This window comes from Octodon degus, unplaced genomic scaffold (assembly GCF_000260255.1).
Source record: "Octodon degus isolate 3935 unplaced genomic scaffold, OctDeg1.0 scaffold00057, whole genome shotgun sequence".
Lineage (NCBI taxonomy): Eukaryota > Metazoa > Chordata > Mammalia > Rodentia > Octodontidae > Octodon > Octodon degus.
Window position 1 is genome coordinate 1,758,373 of NW_004524633.1, and position 20,922 is coordinate 1,779,294.

Genomic DNA, 20,922 nt, shown 5'->3' on the forward strand with positions numbered 1-20,922 from the left:
CGAGCGGCGCCTGTGCCACTGGTGGCTTCACAGGGTGCCACCCACTGCCCACCAGGTCAGCACATCACAAAAGAAAAGGGTTGGAAAATGAAAGCGAAGACCACATCTGTCGTCTTCACTGTTGCTACAGCTCCGAACTGCTCTCATAATGAATATCTGACACCCAAGCCCAAGGGCCTAATGAGGAGAGAGGCCCTGTCCCACCACAGTGAGGCTGACTCTGCTCCTGCTAGAAGGCAGACGAGCGTCACTTGGTGGGGCCAGACGTGCCGTACGCCGAGTGCCAGTAGGGCCCACGGGTGTCCTGTTGTTCCCGAATGACCAGGCTGCTGTGGAGGCCTAGTGTGCCCAGAGCCACAAGTGTTCCCTGCAGGTGGACAGGCAGATCCCTTCCCTCCCTGAAGCACTGGAGGCAAGCAAGATAGAGCCTTGGATAAGAACTGCTGCGGCGCCTGTGGGCAAGTTGAGGAGACACCCCAAGGGCTGTCCATGTCCCAGCTAGATCCCAGCAGACAACACAACATGGGGCAGTTAAAGCAGATGACCGAGAACTACAAGGGCCATCTGGACAGCACCACATGTCAGGGTCACAGACGGAAAGCCTAGCACTCCCTGGACAGGAGGAAATGTCGATGGCCTTCTGGGCCTACAAACCCAGCTTGCTGTACACTGAGCAAGGGATAGTAACCAGCATTTGGAGCACACGTTGAAACACTGACTTCTACAGCATGGACACCTTGTACTTTTTTAACCAATAACAAGGCCACTGAGAAGCCATGTGGCTTTGTGTTGAACAAGCCAAGGCAAGGGGGCTTTTCTTCTTGCCCGCCCCCCCAGGGAGGGCGAGCAGCACAAGTCTCCTCAGCACCTCTCCTCCTCACCCATGGGTGTTCTAAGGGTAAGTGGTCACCAGTTAGACTCTCATTAGAGGCATTTTTTACAGGTGGGTTTGCATGTGTATATTTGCACCCTAAATTACAGATGGGAAGGAAGTATTGGAAGAGGCACCTGAGCCCTGTGTGACCTCCTTGCTCTGTGCTCTGCCCACCTGTGAGGCTCGTGGGTCCCTCTGCTGGTGCCCAGTGCTGTGGGTACTGGGCCAGCCCCTCCCAGCTGCAGTGCAGCCTGAGCACAGCGTTCCCGTAGGAGCAGACAGCAGCCCGGGACCTGCTCACTGTGGCTGTCTTTTTTGAAAATAAGGTTTCTATTCACTCAAATCAAAGGCAATCTCACACATAGGTCCTTTTAAATGTATACATTTGTAAAGCTGTTGAAATAATCAAATGTGTATTGATAATATTTACTTAATGTATTCAATCAAACATTCATATTTAGAATCCCATAAAATCATGAGTTTCTGCCACTTCTTACATGCAGCAATCTTATATGCACAGATTTTTTCAGCATATGCTGGATGTACGTCTCTGTTCCTAGAGCCACTTTCTTTTGACTCGGTGGGCTACAAGCTCTGATTGCCTGCTAGCAAGCTGGCCCGCAATGCCGAGTCCCCGGGCCCATGCTGGTGCGGAGTGTCTGTCTTCCTGGCCTCTTGGACTCCCCTGTTTTAGCACTGGGGCTCTGAGAACCCCTTCCCCGCTGTGTCAGTGTCACGCGGTGACCCTTGCCGCATTGCTGGGTCAGTTGCCCTTCAAAGCTGCTTAAGTAGCGCACCTTTCCTTTCTGTTACCAACTCAACCAGGCCCGGGTCGGCCCGCGCACTGGGGCTGTTTTCTTCTATGAAAAGAAAATTTCTAGGGCTGGGGAGATGGCTCAGTAGAATAAGCGCTTCTCTGGCAAGCGCAAGGACCTAAGTTCAATCCCCCGTTCCACAAAAAAAGAAAAAATTTCTATTTCCCCAAGTAAAAGGCAACCTGAAAATCAGACCATCTTAATTAAAGCTAGAGATGAAACGGTCAAATGCACAGTCCTAGTATTTCCTTTTACATTTAAACACTTCACACTGTGAAGTGCTGCAGGCTGTACCCAGCAGTTCCCCCCTGTCACCCCTGTCCAAGGTGGCACCCAGGCCGTGCTCTCACAAACCTCTAAGCTTGGTCCTGTCAAACTATGTGGTCTTGTGGCCTCCACAGCATAGACCTGCTGGGGTGCTGGCCTGGTCCCTGTGCACCCCCATGTTTTGCCCTCAACCCAAGAGCAGCCTCTTCCTCTCCACCTCATGCATGCTCTTTTTGTCCTACCAGTATTAAATATTCTAGTGACATCAAACTCCATATTGAGTTGTGCCTTTCTCATATGTGGTTAGAATATACTAGTCTCAGCTGGCATCGTTGTGGCCTCCTGTCCTTCACTACCCCCACATCTGAGAAGCGTACACTGCACTGTGGAAGGATATTTTGGTCAGGGTGAGGCTTCCAGTGGTTCACTTGCTGTCACTACTCCCAACAGTTTCAGATCTGGGGAGCATTTTTAATTCCACATGTACAAATTAGGATTACTCATCCTCCACAGATCTACGCAAGTCCTACAGATGCCTCAGGACCCAATCATGGTGCCCCCCATGGGGACACCATTTGGGGCTGTGGGATTGCTGGATTTGTGGCGCCCAAGGTATCCAGCTGGTTCAGAGTTCATTTCTACCACCCTCTCACCACTGTAGTGAATGTTGTTTATAGTTGTTCCGTTTTGTTTTTTAATTGTGATAAAATATAGAGTTGGCCCGAAATATGTATACACCCTTGAGGAAAAGAAAACCAATGAATGTCAGGAAGCTAGCGGCCACTGCTTTGAGTACCTCTTGTAATTGCAGCGGCCAAAAGCAGCTTGTATTAATCTCTCGATGTCTCAGTAAACCTAGTATTAAAATATTTATGCAAGATTTCCCTTTCCTGAGGTGCGCGTACGTTTCGTGGGCAGCTCTGTGCCAGACGACGTTGTAGCATTTTAAGCGTTTCTAGGCGCGCATTTCCGGGTCGTCCATCACCCGCGCTGCTGCGGGGCCGTCAGCGCTGGCATCTGGAGGATGGTCCCACCTTTCCACCCCAGAACACTGCCAGCCGAGCAGTAACCTCTCTCCCCCGGCCCTGGCACCAAACGCAGCTGTTTTCTGTCGAAGAACTGACTCGGGGGGGGGGGGGGCACTCGGAACCGACTGCTCTGCTCATCTAGCTTGTCCACCTAGCACAGTCAGTACTGTCGAGGCTCACCCCCAAGGGACGCATCAGCGCTCCCCCTTTCGGGGCTGAGTGGTATTCCCTGGTTGTACAGGTCAGGAAGAAAATCCTTTCCTGGACCCTTTTGGTTCCTACCTGGAAGAGTACAAATTTAACTCGCAGAGAAAGAGAAAAGGTTTCTAGGGTAAGACCAGCCAGGTAGCTTCAAGAACTGCAGATGGGCTATCAGGAGAGAAGCAGGAGGTAGAGACGGACGCTGCACCTGTCCGGGGGTCCCAGGAGCTGCTGCTGCTGCTGGGAATCATAAGCGAGGCCCCAGGAAGGCCTCTGGGCAGCGCACCCCTCCCGCCAGTGCTGGCCCTGCAGCCCCCTGAGCTGCACCTTCTCTGCTAGGTGGGGGGACGTTTGGGTCGTTTCCACCCTCGCTGTTCACGAGCAATGCGGCTGTGTGCACCGGTGGTGTGTGCTCCAGCCGGTCCTGTGGGGTTGGGATCCCGAGGCAGCAGGCGAGGAGCGAGGGAGCAGAGTCTCATCGGCCTGTTTGGGGTGGCGTGGGACACGGAGGTCAGCGCGCTGTGGCGCCACACGCCGAAGCTTACTGCGCGGCATCTGCAGCCCGCCGAATGCCAAGTCCGTGGCCTTGCTTTGTTTTTGAGACAGTGTCACTGCTGGCCGTGAGCTCGGGGCTGTCCTCCCACCTCAGCCTCCCGAGGGCCGAGATCCCAGGCTGCGAGTGCGGCGCGCACACCACGGCGGGCTCTGCCCCGGGTCCTGTCCAGGGCGCGCCTCCGCGGAGGCTGAGCAGGATCGCCTCCCGGAGTCCACCTTCGGCCACAGCAGCCGTCCGTGGGGCCTGCGGAGCGCCTGGTGGTAGTTCTGAAAAGGAGGATTTACATTCACACTACAAGGCTCAGGTTTTCGGTTTTCCCTCATCCTTGCTCAGGCGAGCCTGCGCGCATACGTGCGTGTATACGTACGTGCCTACCTCTGCGTGCGTGTGTACGTGCCCCTGCGTGCGTGCGTGTGTTCGTACGTGCCTCTGTGCGTTCATGCGTGTGTACGTACGTGCCTCCGTGCGTGCTTCTGCATGCACACGTGTATACATACGCTTCTCTGTACGTGCGTGCGTGTATACGTACGTGCCTCCATGCATGCGTGTGTGCATGCGTGCGTGCGTGCGGGGGTGCAAAGACCGAGATCGCCGTGCTTGCGAGTTGCGGTTCCCACAAGACCGGCGGTGTCGAGCCGGATCTTTCCGGGCGTTCTCTGATTGTCTACGTGCTTGGGAGAAATGTCGGGCCGCCTCTTGTTTGGGTTTGTTTGTTTTCTGAGACAGGGACTCGCTGCAGTGCAGTCTGCACTTGCGCTCACTGTGTAGCTCGGGCTGGTGATCTCCTGCCTCAGCCTCCGAGTGCTGGGACTACAGACGTGCACCGCCACGCCCAGATTTTGTCCGTTGTTTTAAAGATCTGTCGTCAGCCCCATCCCTGAATTTTTTGCCTGAAAATGAGTGTGTTCCTTTTTTAAATTGTTAGAAAAAAAGTTTCTCCAAATACCTCGCTTCTCAAATCCACTGTATTGGAATCCTGACTCGTTCACCAGTTACTGGTAGCATAGTTGCCACTAACTCCGAAAGTCCAGTGGGCCGAAGATGTGTGAGGTTTCTTCTCAGAGCTCGATGCCCACCATCTCGCTCTTTCTCCCGAGTTCCTGCACTTTATCCTGAACAACTAACTAGTTAAATATTCCTCTTGCCGCTCAGTGTTTGGGCTGAAATCTGTTTCTTGGGCCTCCTAGGCATCTGGTATGATGTGGCCTTACCTATAATCGCAACGTGTTTGGGTGCACCAGTTGACAGGAGAACCTCTACCATGGAAGTCTGACCATTTTAATTTGACAAAAAAGTGAACTTTGTAATAAGACTTCTTTAAAACCAAACATTTCCAATAATAAACAATAGCATTATTTACTCTAAATGAATTAAAATATCGTGTATGATGGGTGTAAAATTGAATATGTGCTCAAGTTTTTTTAAAAATACGACAATTATGCAGTTGCCTAACAAGATACCATAGTGCAAGCTTATTTCTCCGGGGTCTGGAGGCTGGAGTGGAGATGAGGTGCCGGTGGGCCAGGCACTTGGGAGGACCGGGCTCCCCTCCACAGGTCCACCGCTCCGTCCACAGGACGCCCACTGGCTGCCCTCTCAGCAGCCCCCCACCCAGAGCCTAGCTGTACCCTGAGGCGCTGACCCCGACCTACCGCCTCCCGGCGCACCCTGGGAACCCAGGACAGAAAGCCCCTTCTCGCCAGTGGGCCAGCAGCAGGAGAGCGCCGCATCCTTCACAAGTGCCTGGCCAAGTGCTTGGGCGACAGAGATGAGCCCTGAGGCTCCACTGAGGAGGCGGCGCCAGGCAGACGCTGGCGCAGGCTGCACAGGCCCTGTCCTGACGATAAGGCACTGCCTCCCCGCTGGGAGCTCCTGTCCTGTAGGAGAGCTCCCCTGGGCTTTTAGGGAAGAGCTTGACGGCCAGGGCAAGCTCTCCTCCTGCTGTGGCTCAAGTGCCTAAGCAGTTTGTCAGGAGCAAATTTTAGGCTTTCAGGGGTTCAGGTCTCAATGTTGGGGGACACTTGCAAACTGAGTGTAGAGAGCACAGGGACACTTGTGGAGAGAAGAGCATGGGCGTACTCTGCGGGAGCCATGCCCCTGCGGTCCAGGGGAGTAACGGGGGCTCGCTCAGCTCAGCAGGCAGCGTAGGGGGTATGGGGTGAGCCGGGGGAAATTCACGACCCGGGAGGTCGGACGCAGCTGTGCCGGCCACTACCTCAGGACATAGCGACTTACATCCACTTGGTACTGTTGAGAAGCAACTTGAATTACAAACCCAGTGTTCGAAGAGCAGGCGCTGCAGCCTGGGCCTTATGCAGATGCAAAGCCAGGGCTGGTGGCTGACTGTGGGGGAGTGGCGTTGGCAGGCCGGGTTCCCTCCCGTCTTACCCGGCTGAGCAGCCTTACAGAGTTCCGGTCCTTTCTCTCTCGAGGTGCTAATGTGTTTCTGTTTCCTTCCTCTCGAGATGGAAGAGCAGTTGGGCATCGATGTCCTCCAGCCCCAGCTTCCGATGGAGGCGGGCAGTCCACACAGCAGATACGACGACCCGGAACATCTCAGTTCGTTAGCAGAAAGCAGCCTGGACTTAGGTGCGTGGTTTTGTTTCTTAGGAACACAAATTGGTCGCTTTCCATCTTTCTGTTCTGTTCTTTATCTAGTGACTTTTCTGAGGCGTTGCGTCTGTTCTGCTGCACAGCACGCAAAAGAGCAGGTCCGGCTCGAGCGCCAGCTCAGACCTCCATCCGCTCCGCAGGAGTTTCCATTTCCGCTGCCTCCTGCCCCATTTTATTAGCGTGTGGATTAAAACTGAAACCCGTACCTGGCGCTGAAATGCGTCTTCACTAATATACTTTAACGTCTCTGTTGCTCCTAAATGGTGCTGTTAGCTCAGTGCATGGAGCTGTTAAATATTCATAAAGAGACATATTTTAAACATTTATGAGACATTTTACAGCCATACATTACAGTCGATTTTAGTACATTACTGAGTTTCCATCTAAGAATTCTGAAAGTGCTGCGCCTCTCTTGGTCTCCCTCCCATAGCAGCTCTCATGTGCTTTTGAAAACTTGACTTTAAATAGAGTTTTTATCCATTCTGCGCAGACCCGCTGTATGCAGTGCATGCTGCTCACGCCCCAGGTGAGCAAGGGAGCTCCTTCCGCTGTGTAGATCATGGAGCTGGCCTTCAGGGCTCTGCCTGGCCCACCCAGTGACCAGGGGGCTGTGTCCAGGGGCGTGGGGCTGTCCAGATGGCGCTGTGGAGAGCAGTGGGGCAGTGTGCACAGAGGCCAGCAGGTGACGTGAGTGTGCCCGAGTGCCGCTCTCGTCAGCTCCCTGTGGCCTGCACTTGCCCTTAGTGGGATCAGATGGATCTACCCAGCTTTCCAAGCTGAAGAGAGAGAAAAACGGGCCTTTTCGCCCACAGACTCTCCAGTTGCAGTGCTTTAAGTTTACACATTTCTTTAGTTCTCTCTGACCACTAAACCACTGGGGTGATACACGGCACATCTGCTGATGACTGTGACTGTTCTGGTGGGGGCAGTGCCTCCTCCCTGCCTAACCCAGGTGGTGCTGACCCTCTTACGCCCTCAGGAAGGAGTGGAGTGAGGGACTGGTGCACAAGGCAGAGAGTATGTTTGGAGGACCAGGAAATGACACTGTCCACTGTGCGCACAGGGCAACTGCCCCTCCACAAGCCCTGTGATTATCTTCTCTGGCCCCGCACCCCACAGTCTCTCTGCATTCCGCATGTTTCCTGGGACACCCAGCAGCAACACACAGCACAGCCCGCCTACTGCCCTGAGCCAAGCTGGCCCAGCCCAGCCTGTGACGGCAGCTGGGCTGCCTCCCTCGCGTGGCCCACGTTCCCAGCTGGGCTGCCTCCCTCGCGTGGCCCACGTCCCCAGCTGGGGCTGTGCTACCTCAGTGCTGCCTCTGTCCTCACAGGTGGGACACAGCCTCTTCTCCTCGCATCTTCTGCTGTTTCAAGTGACTCCTGTGGACGTGAGGCTCAGTGGAAAACCCAGGACAGTCTCTCCTCAGCTTTTTCAGGGGCCTGCACCCCACAGACCCTTTCCTCAGTGGGGTCACATCTGCAGGTTCTGGAACATGATGTGTTCTTTTAGGGATTCAATCCTGATTGCTGTAGTCATCCCCTTGGGAGGCCTGGGTATTTATTCTTAAGCTATGACTTTGGGAACAGTGCCAGGTGTGCACATCCCAGACCTGTGCTCCCTGGAAAAGCCCTTGTCACTATGCGTGGGGGCATGTCAAGGGCTTGCAGAGCAGCACGTGGGCAGGCAGGAGGGCTGCATCCATGCTGACATGTGGCCAGCAGCTGTTGTGTTCGCTCCACACTGAGCACATTTTCCTTCTGGGAGTGCTGTCCTCAAGCGCAGACCCTGTCCCGTGCCAGCTCCTCCACGCAAGAGGCCTTCCTCCGCCCCATCAGCCCAGGCCCCTGCAGCACCGCCACTGCCCGGGCAGGGATTTTCATGTGTGCTCCTGGCAGCCCCTTGTAGATCTGAGCTGGCTTTCTGCTCCTTAGCAGCGGGCAGTCTTAGATTTGCCACAGCTCACAGAGGAAAGCCTGTGTGCCGAGGGCTCCCCCCCCTCCTGTGGCTCATCTCAGGGATGTGCATCTGGTCCAGGACGAGCATGGTGGGAGAGCGCATGTGGGCCTCAAGAGGAGACCACGACGAAGACCCTAAGTGAGCAGAATGATGCGTTCTTACAGCAGTTGAGCCAAACCTCCTCGGGATTGTGACTCCCAGCAAGGGGCACAATGCCTGCAGCGCAGGGAGGCCTCCCGGGCCGAGTCTAGCCTGCACTGCTGTCGTTTCTATGCATGCCCTGGCCTGAGAGCCAGGGCGCATGCCTGTCACCAGGAAGGCCTGTAGGAGGAGGGTGGCATGTCACTCAGCATGGCTGTCAGCAGACTGGAACTTGCTGCTGATTTTCTTCCTTTGCTGAGTTTTCTGCCTCAGCCGCTCCCTGTGTGGATCCTTCTCTCCCTTCCTTGGTGCCATTCAGCTCTCGCGCCTCAACAAATAGGGAGCTTTGGAACCCATTCCGACCAGCACTGGCTTCTGGAAATCCGGCCCTCTGGGCCCTGTTCTGGCCAGTACCAGCATCACAGGGCCCCGGGGACACGGTGCTCTTTGTGGCTCCCTACATGTACAGAGCCAGGATGGCAGCCGCAAGGACGCTCACCCACTGTGCCTTCCATCATCTCTGCTGCGCCCGGCACCCGGCTTGGGCCCTACTTCTCAGCAGCAGGGTGGCATGCCTGGCAGTGCTGGGACTCTCAGCCTAGTGCGCAAGAGGGCAGCATAGGGGCAGGAGGGCGCCCCCTCCCCCAGTGCTCCCTGAGACGCCGTCGTCCCAGCTGCCTCTGCCTTATCACCAGGCCCTGACTCCCAGACTGCAGGACCAGGCCCAGGAAGAAGTGGCAGCGAGTTCAGCAGAAAACTTGTTCAGGACGAAGAAATGGAAAGAGTTTCAGTGATGTTTACAGAAGAAGTTTGTTTTTTTATTTGTTTGGGTTTTTTAAAATAATTTTATTGAGAAACAAATAGCAGTGAGACAGTTTCAAAACCGATTAGTGGGACAGTTTCAATAATTAATACATTGCATATTGTTGTCTTCTGAGTGGTACAGAAGAAGCTTGGAAAGAGCATCTGAATGCCCTGGTCAGAGGTCGTTTTGGGTTTCCTCCTAAGTGTCCTACAGGGGTGTGCACTTAGGGAAGCCCTGGGGGCCGAGTCCACGCACACACACGACAAAGGCAGGTGCGCCGGGTGCAGTGGGCCGCAGGCTGTGCTCTGCAGGCGACAGGTGCACCACGCGCTCCAGACTGCCCTGGTTTTTCTTTCTTTCCCTCTTCTTTAGTAAATGGGCAAATGACATAGTTGTCACTTGATGAGTTTTCCTCTTCCAGGAAATTGAGGATTTTCAATACAAGGGCCACGGAAAATAAGCAGTGTTCACATTTTCCGTAAGTCTATTAGTGTAAGAGACACATTGCCATTTACCTGTTATGGCTGTTTCCCAAGGTGAGAATGGCCATGAGAGGGAAAGGTACTAAATGGGTTCAGGGCGCCCAGGCAGCTCGACCCTCGGGAGGGAGGGTGCCAGAGCAGCCGCAGGGGTGGCCAGGATGTGGGACGGGTGGCAGAGCTGGGAGGGTTCTGAGTGCTTCCTGGCCTTTTGCTGTAGTGTTTTTATTTTTAATTGAAAGATCTCCATAGTTTTCCACCACGCCCTGAGTGTGGGGTGGCAGAGCTAGAAACCAGAGCCCTGGGAGTGCAGATTAAAGACCCCGCCGTCACATGGAGGCCGTGCCGTCATGCAGAGGCCGCACCGTCACACGGAGCCCACGCCATCACGCGGAGCCCGCGCCGTCACACGGAGCCCACACCATCACGCGGAGCCCGCGCCGTCACATGAAGCACATCCCAGGAAAGAAGCCGGAAGCTGTGTGGTGGGGGCTGCTACCAGCCCCGTGTGAGGTGGGGACACCACAGTGTAGTTTTCTGCCAGAGCCTTAATGACGTTATTCTGCTGTTTTTGAGACAGGGTCTCACCATGTAGTTCAGGCTCACTTTGAACTCACTATGTAGCCCAGGCTGGCCTCAAGCTTGAAGCGATCCTCCTGCCTTGGCCTCCTGGTGCAGGATTACAGGTGTGTGCCCTACACCCAGCTCATTACATGTAACATAGCACGTAAAACTGTCAGTGAGAGCAGGCCTCGTAAAGTCTTTCTTTTCTGGGCTCTGCCTGATCCCCCTCAAAGCTCCATGACCGGGCTTCAGTCCTCTGTGCAGCACAGAGCCACGCACTCCCTGTGTAGCAAACAAGTCCTTGTAAAGCTGCTCCTCCTCCTCCGATTGCAAATCCTCCCGCCACACCCACAGCGTCCTGCACACCAGGCTCCAGCCCCGTTCCCTTCTGTGGCTTCCCTGGAACCAGCCCAGCATGGGAGCTTGATGGCCCTGGACACCTGCTGCCACCAGCCCCTGGAAAGTACCTGGCCAGCAGGGGGTGCTCTGTGCATGTTTGTTGAGTGATTTCAAAGCGTGAATGAATGATACCTCCATTCATGTTGGATAAACTGAAAGGTGTTTTTGTGGGTTTGGCATCTTCCCCGACCGCTGTGGAGTTAATTCTGCACACGTTGTTGGAAAGAAATGGGAGAAAACGCATGAGAACTTTTTATCTTGGGCGTATTTTCTAGCTTAAATTCTGTCAGAAATTTTTAAAAATCCACAGGAAGTATGCAAACTAAATAACATTCTACAACCTCGATAAGTATATGCATTTTGCTTATCATTTCAGTAAAAACTATGTTATTTACCAGTACGAGCCCAGCATAACAGTATTTTATCTTCTTTCTTATACTTGAGCTTCCGGCTAATACTCTACTCACATAATTTATGATAGCATTTTTTTTTCTTCCAAGAACACAATTTTTAAAGAAGTAAATGGCAGAAAAGATGTTTTGTTTTGACTCAGCAGGGCCCAGGCTGGGCGTGAGGCCATCCTCACTGTTTTCTGGAAGAGTATGGAGAACAGCACATAGATCGTTGGGTTTCTGTAAGCTTTCTCAGTGTCTTGCTGTCTTAGTTACTTTTCATAGCAGAGACCACTGCCTGGCACCCACAGACAAAAGAAGGGGAGGTTTATTTAGCTTATAGAGTTTTTTTGTTTGTTTTTTAGGGAAGGATCTACAGGGTATTCAGAGTCTTACTACTAGATCAGACTTGTAGTGATCCGCCTGTTTGCAGTCTCCCAAGAGCTGGGATTACAGGCGTGTACCACCACGCCCAGTCTCAATTGCCGTCTCAGCGCGCCCCGGGGCAGGGCCAGCATGGCAGGCCAAGGGATCCAGCCATCGGCCCCTAGGCCTGCTTGCAGGTGCTTTAATCTGCTAAGCTATTTAGCCCTCCTTTTAGCTTACAGTTGGTAGAGGATTCAGTCCAGTCAGCTGGCTCCAAGGCAGGGTGGCATGGCACAGGGGCATCGCAGAGGGTAGGCAGCTCAGGGCAGGCGGACAGGAAGCAGAGAGATCGGGGAGGAGGAGGAGGGATGCCTCCCACCCCCTTCCAGGCCACCCACCTCCAGCCAGGCCCCCCCGCCAACATCACCTTGAGCTGTGAGCTCCTCAGGGACTACTCCAGAGATGCGTGTCACCCACGATCCACTCACTTCCCCACATCTGCACCTATGAGTGCAGGAGGCTTTGGGGCACTCTAGATATGAACCCTGATACTTCTACAACAGTACAGATGGATTTTAAGGGTTTCCCTTTGTCTTCTTTGAATAAACAGAGCTATTATAGCCACTGAGTTAATATAATAAATGGCATTCCCAGTCACTGCCCAGGGTTACACAAAGTGCACCGGTTCTTGGCGTGGATGGTGTGACATAAATACCCAGCATCTATTCTAATAACCACATTAGCTCTGAGCTGCTTTTTTAAAATTTTATTTTATTAATATGTTTTTATGTATTAAACATGTACATGAAGTTTACATTCACCTTAGGCAGCGGATACATGTACTTCTGATTTGTTTTCTATTGAAGAAAACAATATAATTTTTTACTTTGAAACTCATTTTGATTTATTGACGAGGTACTGCATTCATTGTATGTGGGTGTGTGTGGTCGAAACACAGGTGTGTGTGCACATGTCCACATGTGTGCTTGTGGCATGTGGGTGGCGGCAGTGACCCATGATGGTGGCCTAGGGGCTTCCTGGTATTTATTTGGTTCAGAGGTAAGGAGGAAGCCGAGGCGTCGCTGCCTCCTATCAACAGGAGGAAGACTCTCCGCTGTCTGCCTGGCGGGGAGCTGAGAGGCAGCGAAGCCCAGAGCTCTTCCTCTTCCCCGCTGGGCAGCGCAGGCTTAGTGCTGCAGCTTCCTGTAGAGAAATAAAAATTCACAACACTTTGGCATAAAAATTGTGTAAACATTTAAATAAATTACAAGTCTGCTACCTTACTCGCCTGCTAAGAGTTGGCAAAATTCCCTAACCCAGACGCCGCCGGTGGCATCTTTGCTTTCTTCCTCGTTGATGTGGCTGGTGGTCGAGGTGGCAGAGGCAGTGGAACGCGGAACTTCGTGGACAGCGCTCAGCGACCCCAGCGCCTGCGGGCTTATCTGTTGTCCCCTGGAGGATTTCTTCGACCCTTGATGGGGTGGCCTGAGACTGGTTCAGGGAGGCTGCGGAAGGGAACACGGCAGCAAGCTAGCGCCGACCGGGGGTTCTCTGCCTGATGGGGTCCCCGAGGTGTTCCGCGGCACCCGGCGGGGTCCCCGAGGTGTTCCGCGGCGCCCGGTGGGGTCCCCGAGGTGTTCCGCGGCACCCGGCGGGGTCCCCGAGGTGTTCCGCGGCGCCCGGCGGGGGTCCCCCTTAACCCTGCGTCCCCGCAGGGCGCCGCCCACCCCTACGGGCGCACCGTGCTGTGCTGTGTCTCACGGTCTGCGCTTGTCTGCAGGTGTGCCGGCTCCAGACCACGACCTAGGCCCGAGCCCACCTCCGGACCTTCCCTCCGGGCCTCGGAGGCGGGACCGCGAGCTGCCTCCGTACCAGCCGCCCAGGCCCCGAGCGGCAGCGAGGCCCCCGGGCGCCTGGTCCTCCAGACACCCCGCCCTTGCCCGGTAGGCTGCCCCTGCCGTCCTCCCGCTGGGATGGGGTGCGGGCCCTGCAGCGCCACGCGGAATAGCCACGGAGTGGCTGCGGGAGGTGGGAGGGCAGCGCCAGTCATCCGGCCGCCTGGCAGCGGTCCCCGGAGCGCTGGGCGGGGACGCCGTGCGACCCGAGTGGGAAGAAGTGGGAGGGCCCTCTGCGCTCTCAGTGCGGGGGGCTGGTGAACAGCGGGAAGGGGCACTGACGTGGGCGTGAGGGAGCTGACCAGGCATCGGGGGTCACCGCGAGGGTGAGGGCGCCACAGCACTGCAGAGCCCAGGGATGCACGCCCGGGTTCTGCTGAGGCCTGGCAGGGGCTGGTGCACACACAATGCCACCACAGGTGGCAGAGCCCAGAGCCCGAGGGAAGGCTGGCTGCGCCAGGGCGCCAGGCAGGACTGTTTTCCTAGCTGGGCAGGCAGCTTCGAGTACTAAGACACATACTTCCCACACGAACAGAGAAACTAAAGTGAAATTGTGCAAAGCAAACGCTTAGAAAAATCACTTGTGGATTACACCGGTATGCATTGGTAGCCGTTGTGTGGCCTAGACACTAAGGAATGCGTGGCTGTCCGTGCTGGGTTAGGATTTGCCGTGTTGAATGCTAGCAAAGTCTGTTCACTTTTTGTGTTTATTCATGCCAATATTTCAGAAGCTTAGAACTGTGTAGTACTGAAAGTTGTGCAGTTTCAGATCTTTCCCAGCCCCCACAAGGAGGGTAGCCAGGTGTGGTAGCCTGTGATCCCAGCACTCAGGAGGCTGAGGCAGGAGGATCTCAGTGAGTTCGAGGCCAGCCTGGGCTACATAGTGACATCTCCTCTCAAAAAAAAAAAAAAGAAAGAAAGAAAGAAAAAGAATGAGACTGTGTCTCCTCAGCTGTTCTCTCTTCTGTCTCCCCCAGAGAATTGCCTGAGAGAGAAGAAGGTGAAGGAGAAGAGACGCCGAGCTTCAGCCACTGGGGTCCCCCAAGGATGTACGTGGTGACGTCACTGGTCTCCTCAGCTGACAGGGTGTTAGCCTTGCACACTCGGCTTTTTACTGCACTTTGAGGTTTTATTTCTGCTGGCCACCTTTGCAGTTGTGGGCTTCCTGGCAGTGGGCACCCGACACACTTCAGTCCTTCCTGTGGCCTCATCCTTAGGCTCCTCCCCAGACGGGGGAGGCAGGCCCAGCTCCTGTTACCCATTTTATTTTGCGCTTCGTTTATGCTTCAGGCTTTTCTTATAGAGAAGCCACACAGTGCTGAGCTCGCTCGGCCTTTTTCCCGCCGTGCTTCCCTCTTCCTTGCCCTGGTGATTGGCATTGTAGCTGTTCATCCGCTCGCCACAGCGTCCAGTTTGGTCTCACTCTGTTGTCTCATCCAGAGGTTGGGGGCCAAGGAAAGGCTCCCATAATCGATGTCAACGTGGGCTCCGAACCACTCGGAGCCACTGCGGGCCCATGTGGGCAGGCGTGGTAGGCTAAGCATATGCTGTCAGCGTGGCCCCCTCTGTCACACCCAGACACCCCAGCTTGCAGCCTCTAGACAGCACCTTGGGGTGCTCAGAGCGCTGGCCAGGCTTCCCCTTTAACTTCTCTCCTGTTCTGTACCTTAGTGACCCCATGCCCACCCAGTGCACTGGGGTTCTTCCTGTGGTTGGATTCTGAGTTTTGTCTTCAAAGTTCCGAGTTGCCGTTTCTGGCTCCCAACCTCGTTTCCCTTCCTGACGGGCCAGGTTGCGTCAGTTTCTGCGAGTCCCATAATACTTGTGGGGCAGGTCTCCCTGCTTCTTTTTAAAATGACAGATAAGAGGCCACTCTCCAGCTGTGAGCGCGGGAACCAGCAGAGAGCCCAGAGAGCCGGGCCTGTGGCCAGTTTATTTTACTCTGAAAGCCAGAACACGTTACTAAAATAAATATGTGGCTTTCTTGGTTCTTCTTACCCATTTGGTACTCCTCAACCTTTTCCTTTTTGATGCGCGTATAAAGGAGACAAACGCAGAGCGCAGGTTGAGACTTGGTCAGAAACTCAGGCCCCCGGCCCTCTCGGAATCCCTCTTAGAATCTGTTCTAGAATGCAAACTTTCATGTGGCATCAGTTGTTGACAGCATCTTGTAATTTCAGCACTAGGTATAAGATATACAACATTTGTAAACAAATATATTTAGAAAATGGACTTTTATGAAATGAGTCTTAAAAGTATGGCATGCACGGAATATACCTACCATGACAGCACTACAGGCTGGATCTCGCTGTCCTCAAGTGAGTTTCGCTTGTCTTTTGCAGCGTGGAGATTTTCAGAGAACCCGGCGTGTCTCTGGGCATCAGCATCGTCGGTGGACAGACAGTCATCAAGCGCCTGAAGAATGGCGAGGAGCTGAGGGGCATATTCATCAAGCAGGTCCTGGGGGACAGCCCAGCCGGGAGGGCCAGCGCGCTGAAGACCGGAGACAAGATCCTTGAGGTAGTGATGCTGAAATGCTGTTAGTGTCTGAAACTTTCTCATTTTTTGAGATAAGATCTCACTATGTAGTCTAACCTGGCTGTAGACTCAATGTGTAGCCTGGCTGGCCTCTGACTCATGGGGATTCTCCTGCCTCACCCTCCTAAGCAGTGGGGTTACAGGCAGGTGCCATCATATCCCACATGTCTGAAATGTTTTTAAGGCAGTAAAATGATCATTTGTTCAGAAGACCTTTCTTCACATGGTGCTGTGTGTGTAGGTGTGTCCCTTCTCTATGCAGCAGTTTGTGCACAATTTGTGAGTCTTTCCAGTGCAGGGAAGAAGCAAATGAAAAGATGAAATACAGCCCCTGGGCTGAGAGAGACAAACACAAAGGGCGCTCTGTGGCCTGCGCAGGTGGGGACAAGCCCCGCCCTCTCCAGTGTACACCAGTGTCCTGGGACCCTGCAGCCCCAAGAAGGAAGGACCATGGGGAGCCCGGAGCCCCAGAGTGGGCTTGCGGCAGCTGAGAACGCCCTGGAGCCTGGGCAGGAAGTGCCTTTGTGCCTGTAACTGATACTGCGCTGGAGCCTTGACCCAACCCCCTTGCTCTGACTCATGTTTTGGACACTCGTCCTGGCCTGCTGCTTCGGTCAGCGACCAGGAAGCAGCTCCGGAGGTCGAGTTGGAATCTGCACTCAGACTCTTTTGGTTTGAGTTTGTTCAGGACAAACATCAGGCTTACCTTCCTCAAAAAGAGGAAGCGGGGTTTCCAGGCCGGAAGCGTCATTGCAAGCCCCAAGGGCCACACGAACATGCGGGCTGCAGGCCTGGGTTAGAGGTCAGGACTCCTTCTCTGAAGGACACCAGCCATGCTTCCAGGTCTGGAGTTCTCAGGTTTGGAGAGTCCAGCCTCACCCTGAACCTGCACGTTGTCTCCGCCTCACCCTGTGCGCCGCACTCCAAAGCTTCAGGTTTTGGCTTTTCTGTTGAGGGCTGCTTTGAACACACCAGCGATGCAGCAGCGAAGAAAAGGACCAAGGCTCCTTCCTCCGGGGTTGCGTGGCGTCGTGTATGGGGAGAGACGAGAGAAAAACTGAGAGGTCAAGCCGTGGTGAGCACAGGCAGACACACAGCACGGGGCGAGGGCTGATGGGGCCACACCGAGGCAGTGATTGCTGCTTTAAAAAAATGAAGCAACTTATGACACAGTAGGCTTCTCCAAAGCGGCATTAAAGTAGACATTAAAGGGCCCAGCGAGGAATGAGTCTGACGCAAAGGAACAGAAAGCAGGTCTCAAACTGCGTCAGCACACCACCCTTTGTTTTTGGAAGGCCCACGTGAAAAGCCTGTGTGATAGTCCATGAATTAGTCTAACAGTGCAAGGCGTCCAGCTGAAAAGAGACAAATGGTAGCCAGCCATGGCCCCGACGCCCACAGGCCCCTTGGGTGGTCCCAAGGCGAGGACACACCCACGCATAGGGGACACCTGTGGCAGAAATGCAAGGCAGCGTCTCACTAGCAGCTCAGGTTGGCTTTGAGCTCACTGGGTAGCCCAGGCTGGTCTCAAACTCGCAGCGATCCTCCTGCCTCAGCCCCCTGAGTGCTGGGGTGACAGGCATGTGCCACCACATCCAGCTGTTGTCCTTCATTTGTTTCTATTATCAACTTAATGAACAATATTCTCACACTTATCATCACTAGCTTTATGTTTAGTGGCAAGAACCCCGAGTTTTCCCTCAGATTTAAGCACTTGGCTTAAAACTCACAGTGCACTTGAAAGCTTACACTTAATCATTTGCTTTTTTCCTATGAAAATTATTATGAAGGGTTTCTTTGGCTTTAGTAATCAGCTGTGTCTGTATTTTATATGATGTGTCTTTGGGGCTGGGGAGATAGCTTGGCTGTCTGAGTGCCTGTCTGGCAAGTGCAAGGACCTGGGTTTGATCCCCCAGGACCGCATGCTGTGCCGGCCCTGGAACCCCAGGCGCACTGAGATGGCCACCAGATCTGGGTGTGGTGGTGCACACCTGTAATCCCAGCACTGGGGAGGCTGAGACAGGAGGATCACTACGAATCTGAACTGTGTAGTAAGACCCTATACCAAATAAATAAATAAATAATTTTTCTAAAGATGTGCTTTAAAGCAATAACATGAATGTTTTAGATCCATAAGAAAAATGTTTTAATACAAGAAGTTAGAATTTAGTTTCTCGCAAATGAATCTGTGTGAAGAGATGAATTTTTGAGTTGTAATTCTCAAGTTGAGGAAAATCTAAGATTATTGTTGTACTATGATAGAATCCTTTTTTTTTTTTTTCCTTCAGTGGTTCCCATTATGCCTGTGGAAATCTGTCAGGGACACCCTCTGTCCCTGCTCCCTGTCCCCGGAAAGCAAGGCAGCACCACAGCCTGTCCCCACCCCGACATTGGTCTGGACTTGGCTTAGTGGGCCCAGTAGCCCAGCGGCCTGCGGCTTCGGCTTGTTTGCACACACAGCTGCCTTATAGCCGCGTGGGTGTGCTAGCAGGGAGGTTCTCCACATTTCTCTAGGAAGGAGTCTTGTGGGCAGGAACAAGTATGGAACAAAGAACCCTTTCAGCGAGGCCCTGGGAACTGGGTTTTTCACAGTTTGGGAAACGGTCCGTCTCTCAGTGGGGATAAGTCGATCTGTTTGAAAGACTCCTCTCAGCTCAGTAGACAGTAGAAGTCACAAGGGAGTCCCCGTCCCACCGCACTTAGGTCATGTGGGCTCTGTCACACACACACACACACACACACACACACACACACACACACACACACAGCACACCCTTGCACGGCGGCCTCCAGTGGAGCTTGCGTTACAAGCTGCCAGCGTGCGCGCAGGCCCAGCCCGAGCTGCTGCTGCCGCCGCTGCCGCTGCTGCGCTCCCTTGACTTCTCCTCACGGCGCCCGGCGCTCCTCCCTGCGTGCGCGGCCCTTCTGAGGCAGCCTCACTCTTCTGGCCGTCGGCGCCTCGCGAGCCCCGAGACCTCTGGCCAGCCGCCCCGAATGACTTGGTCCTGTTTCAGGTGTCTGGTGTGGACCTGCAGAATGCCACTCACCAGGAGGCCGTGGAGGCCATCAAGAAGGCGGGGAACCCTGTGGTGTTCGTTGTTCAGAGCCTCTCCTCCACACCGAGAGTAAGTTGGTTTTCATCTTCAAAACATTTCCTGCTATTCTGTGCTCTTATAGGTAAAGCTTTGCCTCCGAATAGTTTCCCACCTACTCTTATGGGTGTGATTTGGTCTGGTTTGGTTTGGTTTGGTGCAGGTTCTCACCCCACCTATTTTTATCTTAAGTCACAAGTCACATGACATGCACAAGTACAGCTCTGAGCTTTGGAGGGTTCATTCCTCGGGCAGCTGGCTCTGGAGTAGGAAGAGGCTGCAAAAGAGCCCGAGCGGGGGCAGGACACACCCTTCACACGCACACTGAGTGACACCTTCCTCCTGCCGTGCCCCAAGGGTCAGTCCCTCAATACACAAGTCATCTGGGACACTTGATATTTACACCAGAAGACTTAGAGAAAATATCTGCTTAACTTCAGGCAAATTTAGACATTAACTTTAAGTTCCATTTGCCCCCAGCTTTAATCTCCTGGTCAAATTTGATTCATTGCAGTCTGTGTTGGTTTAAGTCACGGGCAGTAAAGTCAACGGCTGGTCTAACACCTCGATCCCCTAGTCGCCATCTTGCTTAGTTGGAGGCGAGTCCGTCATCTGTTCTGGGCCAATTGCCTTGTTTAGGAAATGCTATGAGCATACAACATTCTAGAGGCACGATCCAGTGTTCTAGATACTTATTTATTCAGTCTTTTTGAGACACTTTGTAGCCTCACTTTGTAGCCCAGGCTGGTTTCAGACTTCCAGCAATCCTCCTGCCTCAGCCTCCTGAGTGCTGAGATTCAGGCATGCACTCCCATGCCTGGATGCCCTGTCTTTTAAACTTGTTTAGGCACAGAGGCTGGGGAGATAGCTTGGTGGTCTAAGCACCTGCCTGGCAAGCTCAAGGACCCAGGTTCAATCCCCGCTACCACATGCTGTACTGGCCCTGGGCGCCAAGCCGGGTGCAAGCCTGTAATGCCAGCACTGGGGAGGCTGACGCAGGAGGATCACTATCACTTTGAGCTGCACGGTGAGATCCTGAACCAAATAAATAATTTAAACTTGTTTAGGCACAGAGCGGTTCCTACTGAAGAAGGTGGTGAACTGGCGTCTCTCTGGCATGACTACTTGGGCAGTCACAGATCGCCCAGGGGTAGGAAGCGCTGGCAGCGCCTCAGTCAGATTTCATTTTCTTTTTGAGGTAAACGGCTGTCCCGGTGTTTCCTGGTGACTGCACACTGCTGGGCTCAGGGCTCCTCCTGCCTCATCTCTGGTACGTGGGCCTCCAGCCATTCAACCAGATCCCATTTTTAAACTTTCCTAAAAACGCGAAGTGGGTCACTTTTAAGTGTTGAGCCCACAAAAGGCCTGCTCTCTGGGGTCTCCTAGCTGCCCCCCCAAAGCCACATGCAGTCACAGGGTGGGCTTCTGGAGTTCCTGTGATCCAGAGCTGGGATTCTGGGTGAGTGCTGAGCCCACCTGCCAGGGGCTGGCAGCCTGCGTGCAGTGTAAGGACGGGAAGCGCCTTGCGCTCTGCCACTGCTCCTCCCTGTGCTCCTCCCTGTGCTCCTCCCTGAGCTCTCCACCACTGCTCCTCCCTGTGCTCCCCCTTGTGCTGTCTGCCACTGCTCCTCCCTGTGCTCCTCCTTGTGCTCTCCACCACTGCTCCTCCCTGTGCTCCTCCCTGAGCTCTCCGCCACTGCTCCTCCCTGTGCTCCTCCCTGAGCTCTCTGCCCCTGTTCCTCCCTGTGCTCCTCCCTGTGCTCCTCCCTGAGCTCCTCCCTGTGCTCCTCCCTGAGCTCTCTGCCACTGCTCCTCCCTGTGCTCCTCCCTGAGCTCTCTGCCACTGCTCCTCCGTGCTCCTCCTTGTGCTCCTTCCTGTGCTCCCCCTTATGCTCTCTGCCCCTGTTCCTCCCTGTGCTCCTCCCTGTGCTCCTCCCT

At 54.1% G+C, this 20,922-nt stretch overlaps 1 protein-coding gene across 2 annotated transcripts in view; it reads left to right on the plus strand.

Annotated features, from left to right (window-relative positions):
- Positions 1-20,922, plus strand: part of Patj (PATJ, crumbs cell polarity complex component) — a 203,310-nt gene that overhangs the window by 71,312 nt on the left and 111,076 nt on the right. For both annotated transcript variants that reach the window (XM_023718315.1, XM_023718316.1), the window contains exons 22-26: positions 6,207-6,330; positions 13,240-13,402; positions 14,332-14,403; positions 15,697-15,874; positions 18,907-19,017. In XM_023718315.1, the coding sequence (XP_023574083.1) occupies positions 6,207-6,330; positions 13,240-13,402; positions 14,332-14,403; positions 15,697-15,874; positions 18,907-19,017 (648 nt within the window). The remainder of the gene's footprint in view (positions 1-6,206; positions 6,331-13,239; positions 13,403-14,331; positions 14,404-15,696; positions 15,875-18,906; positions 19,018-20,922) is intronic.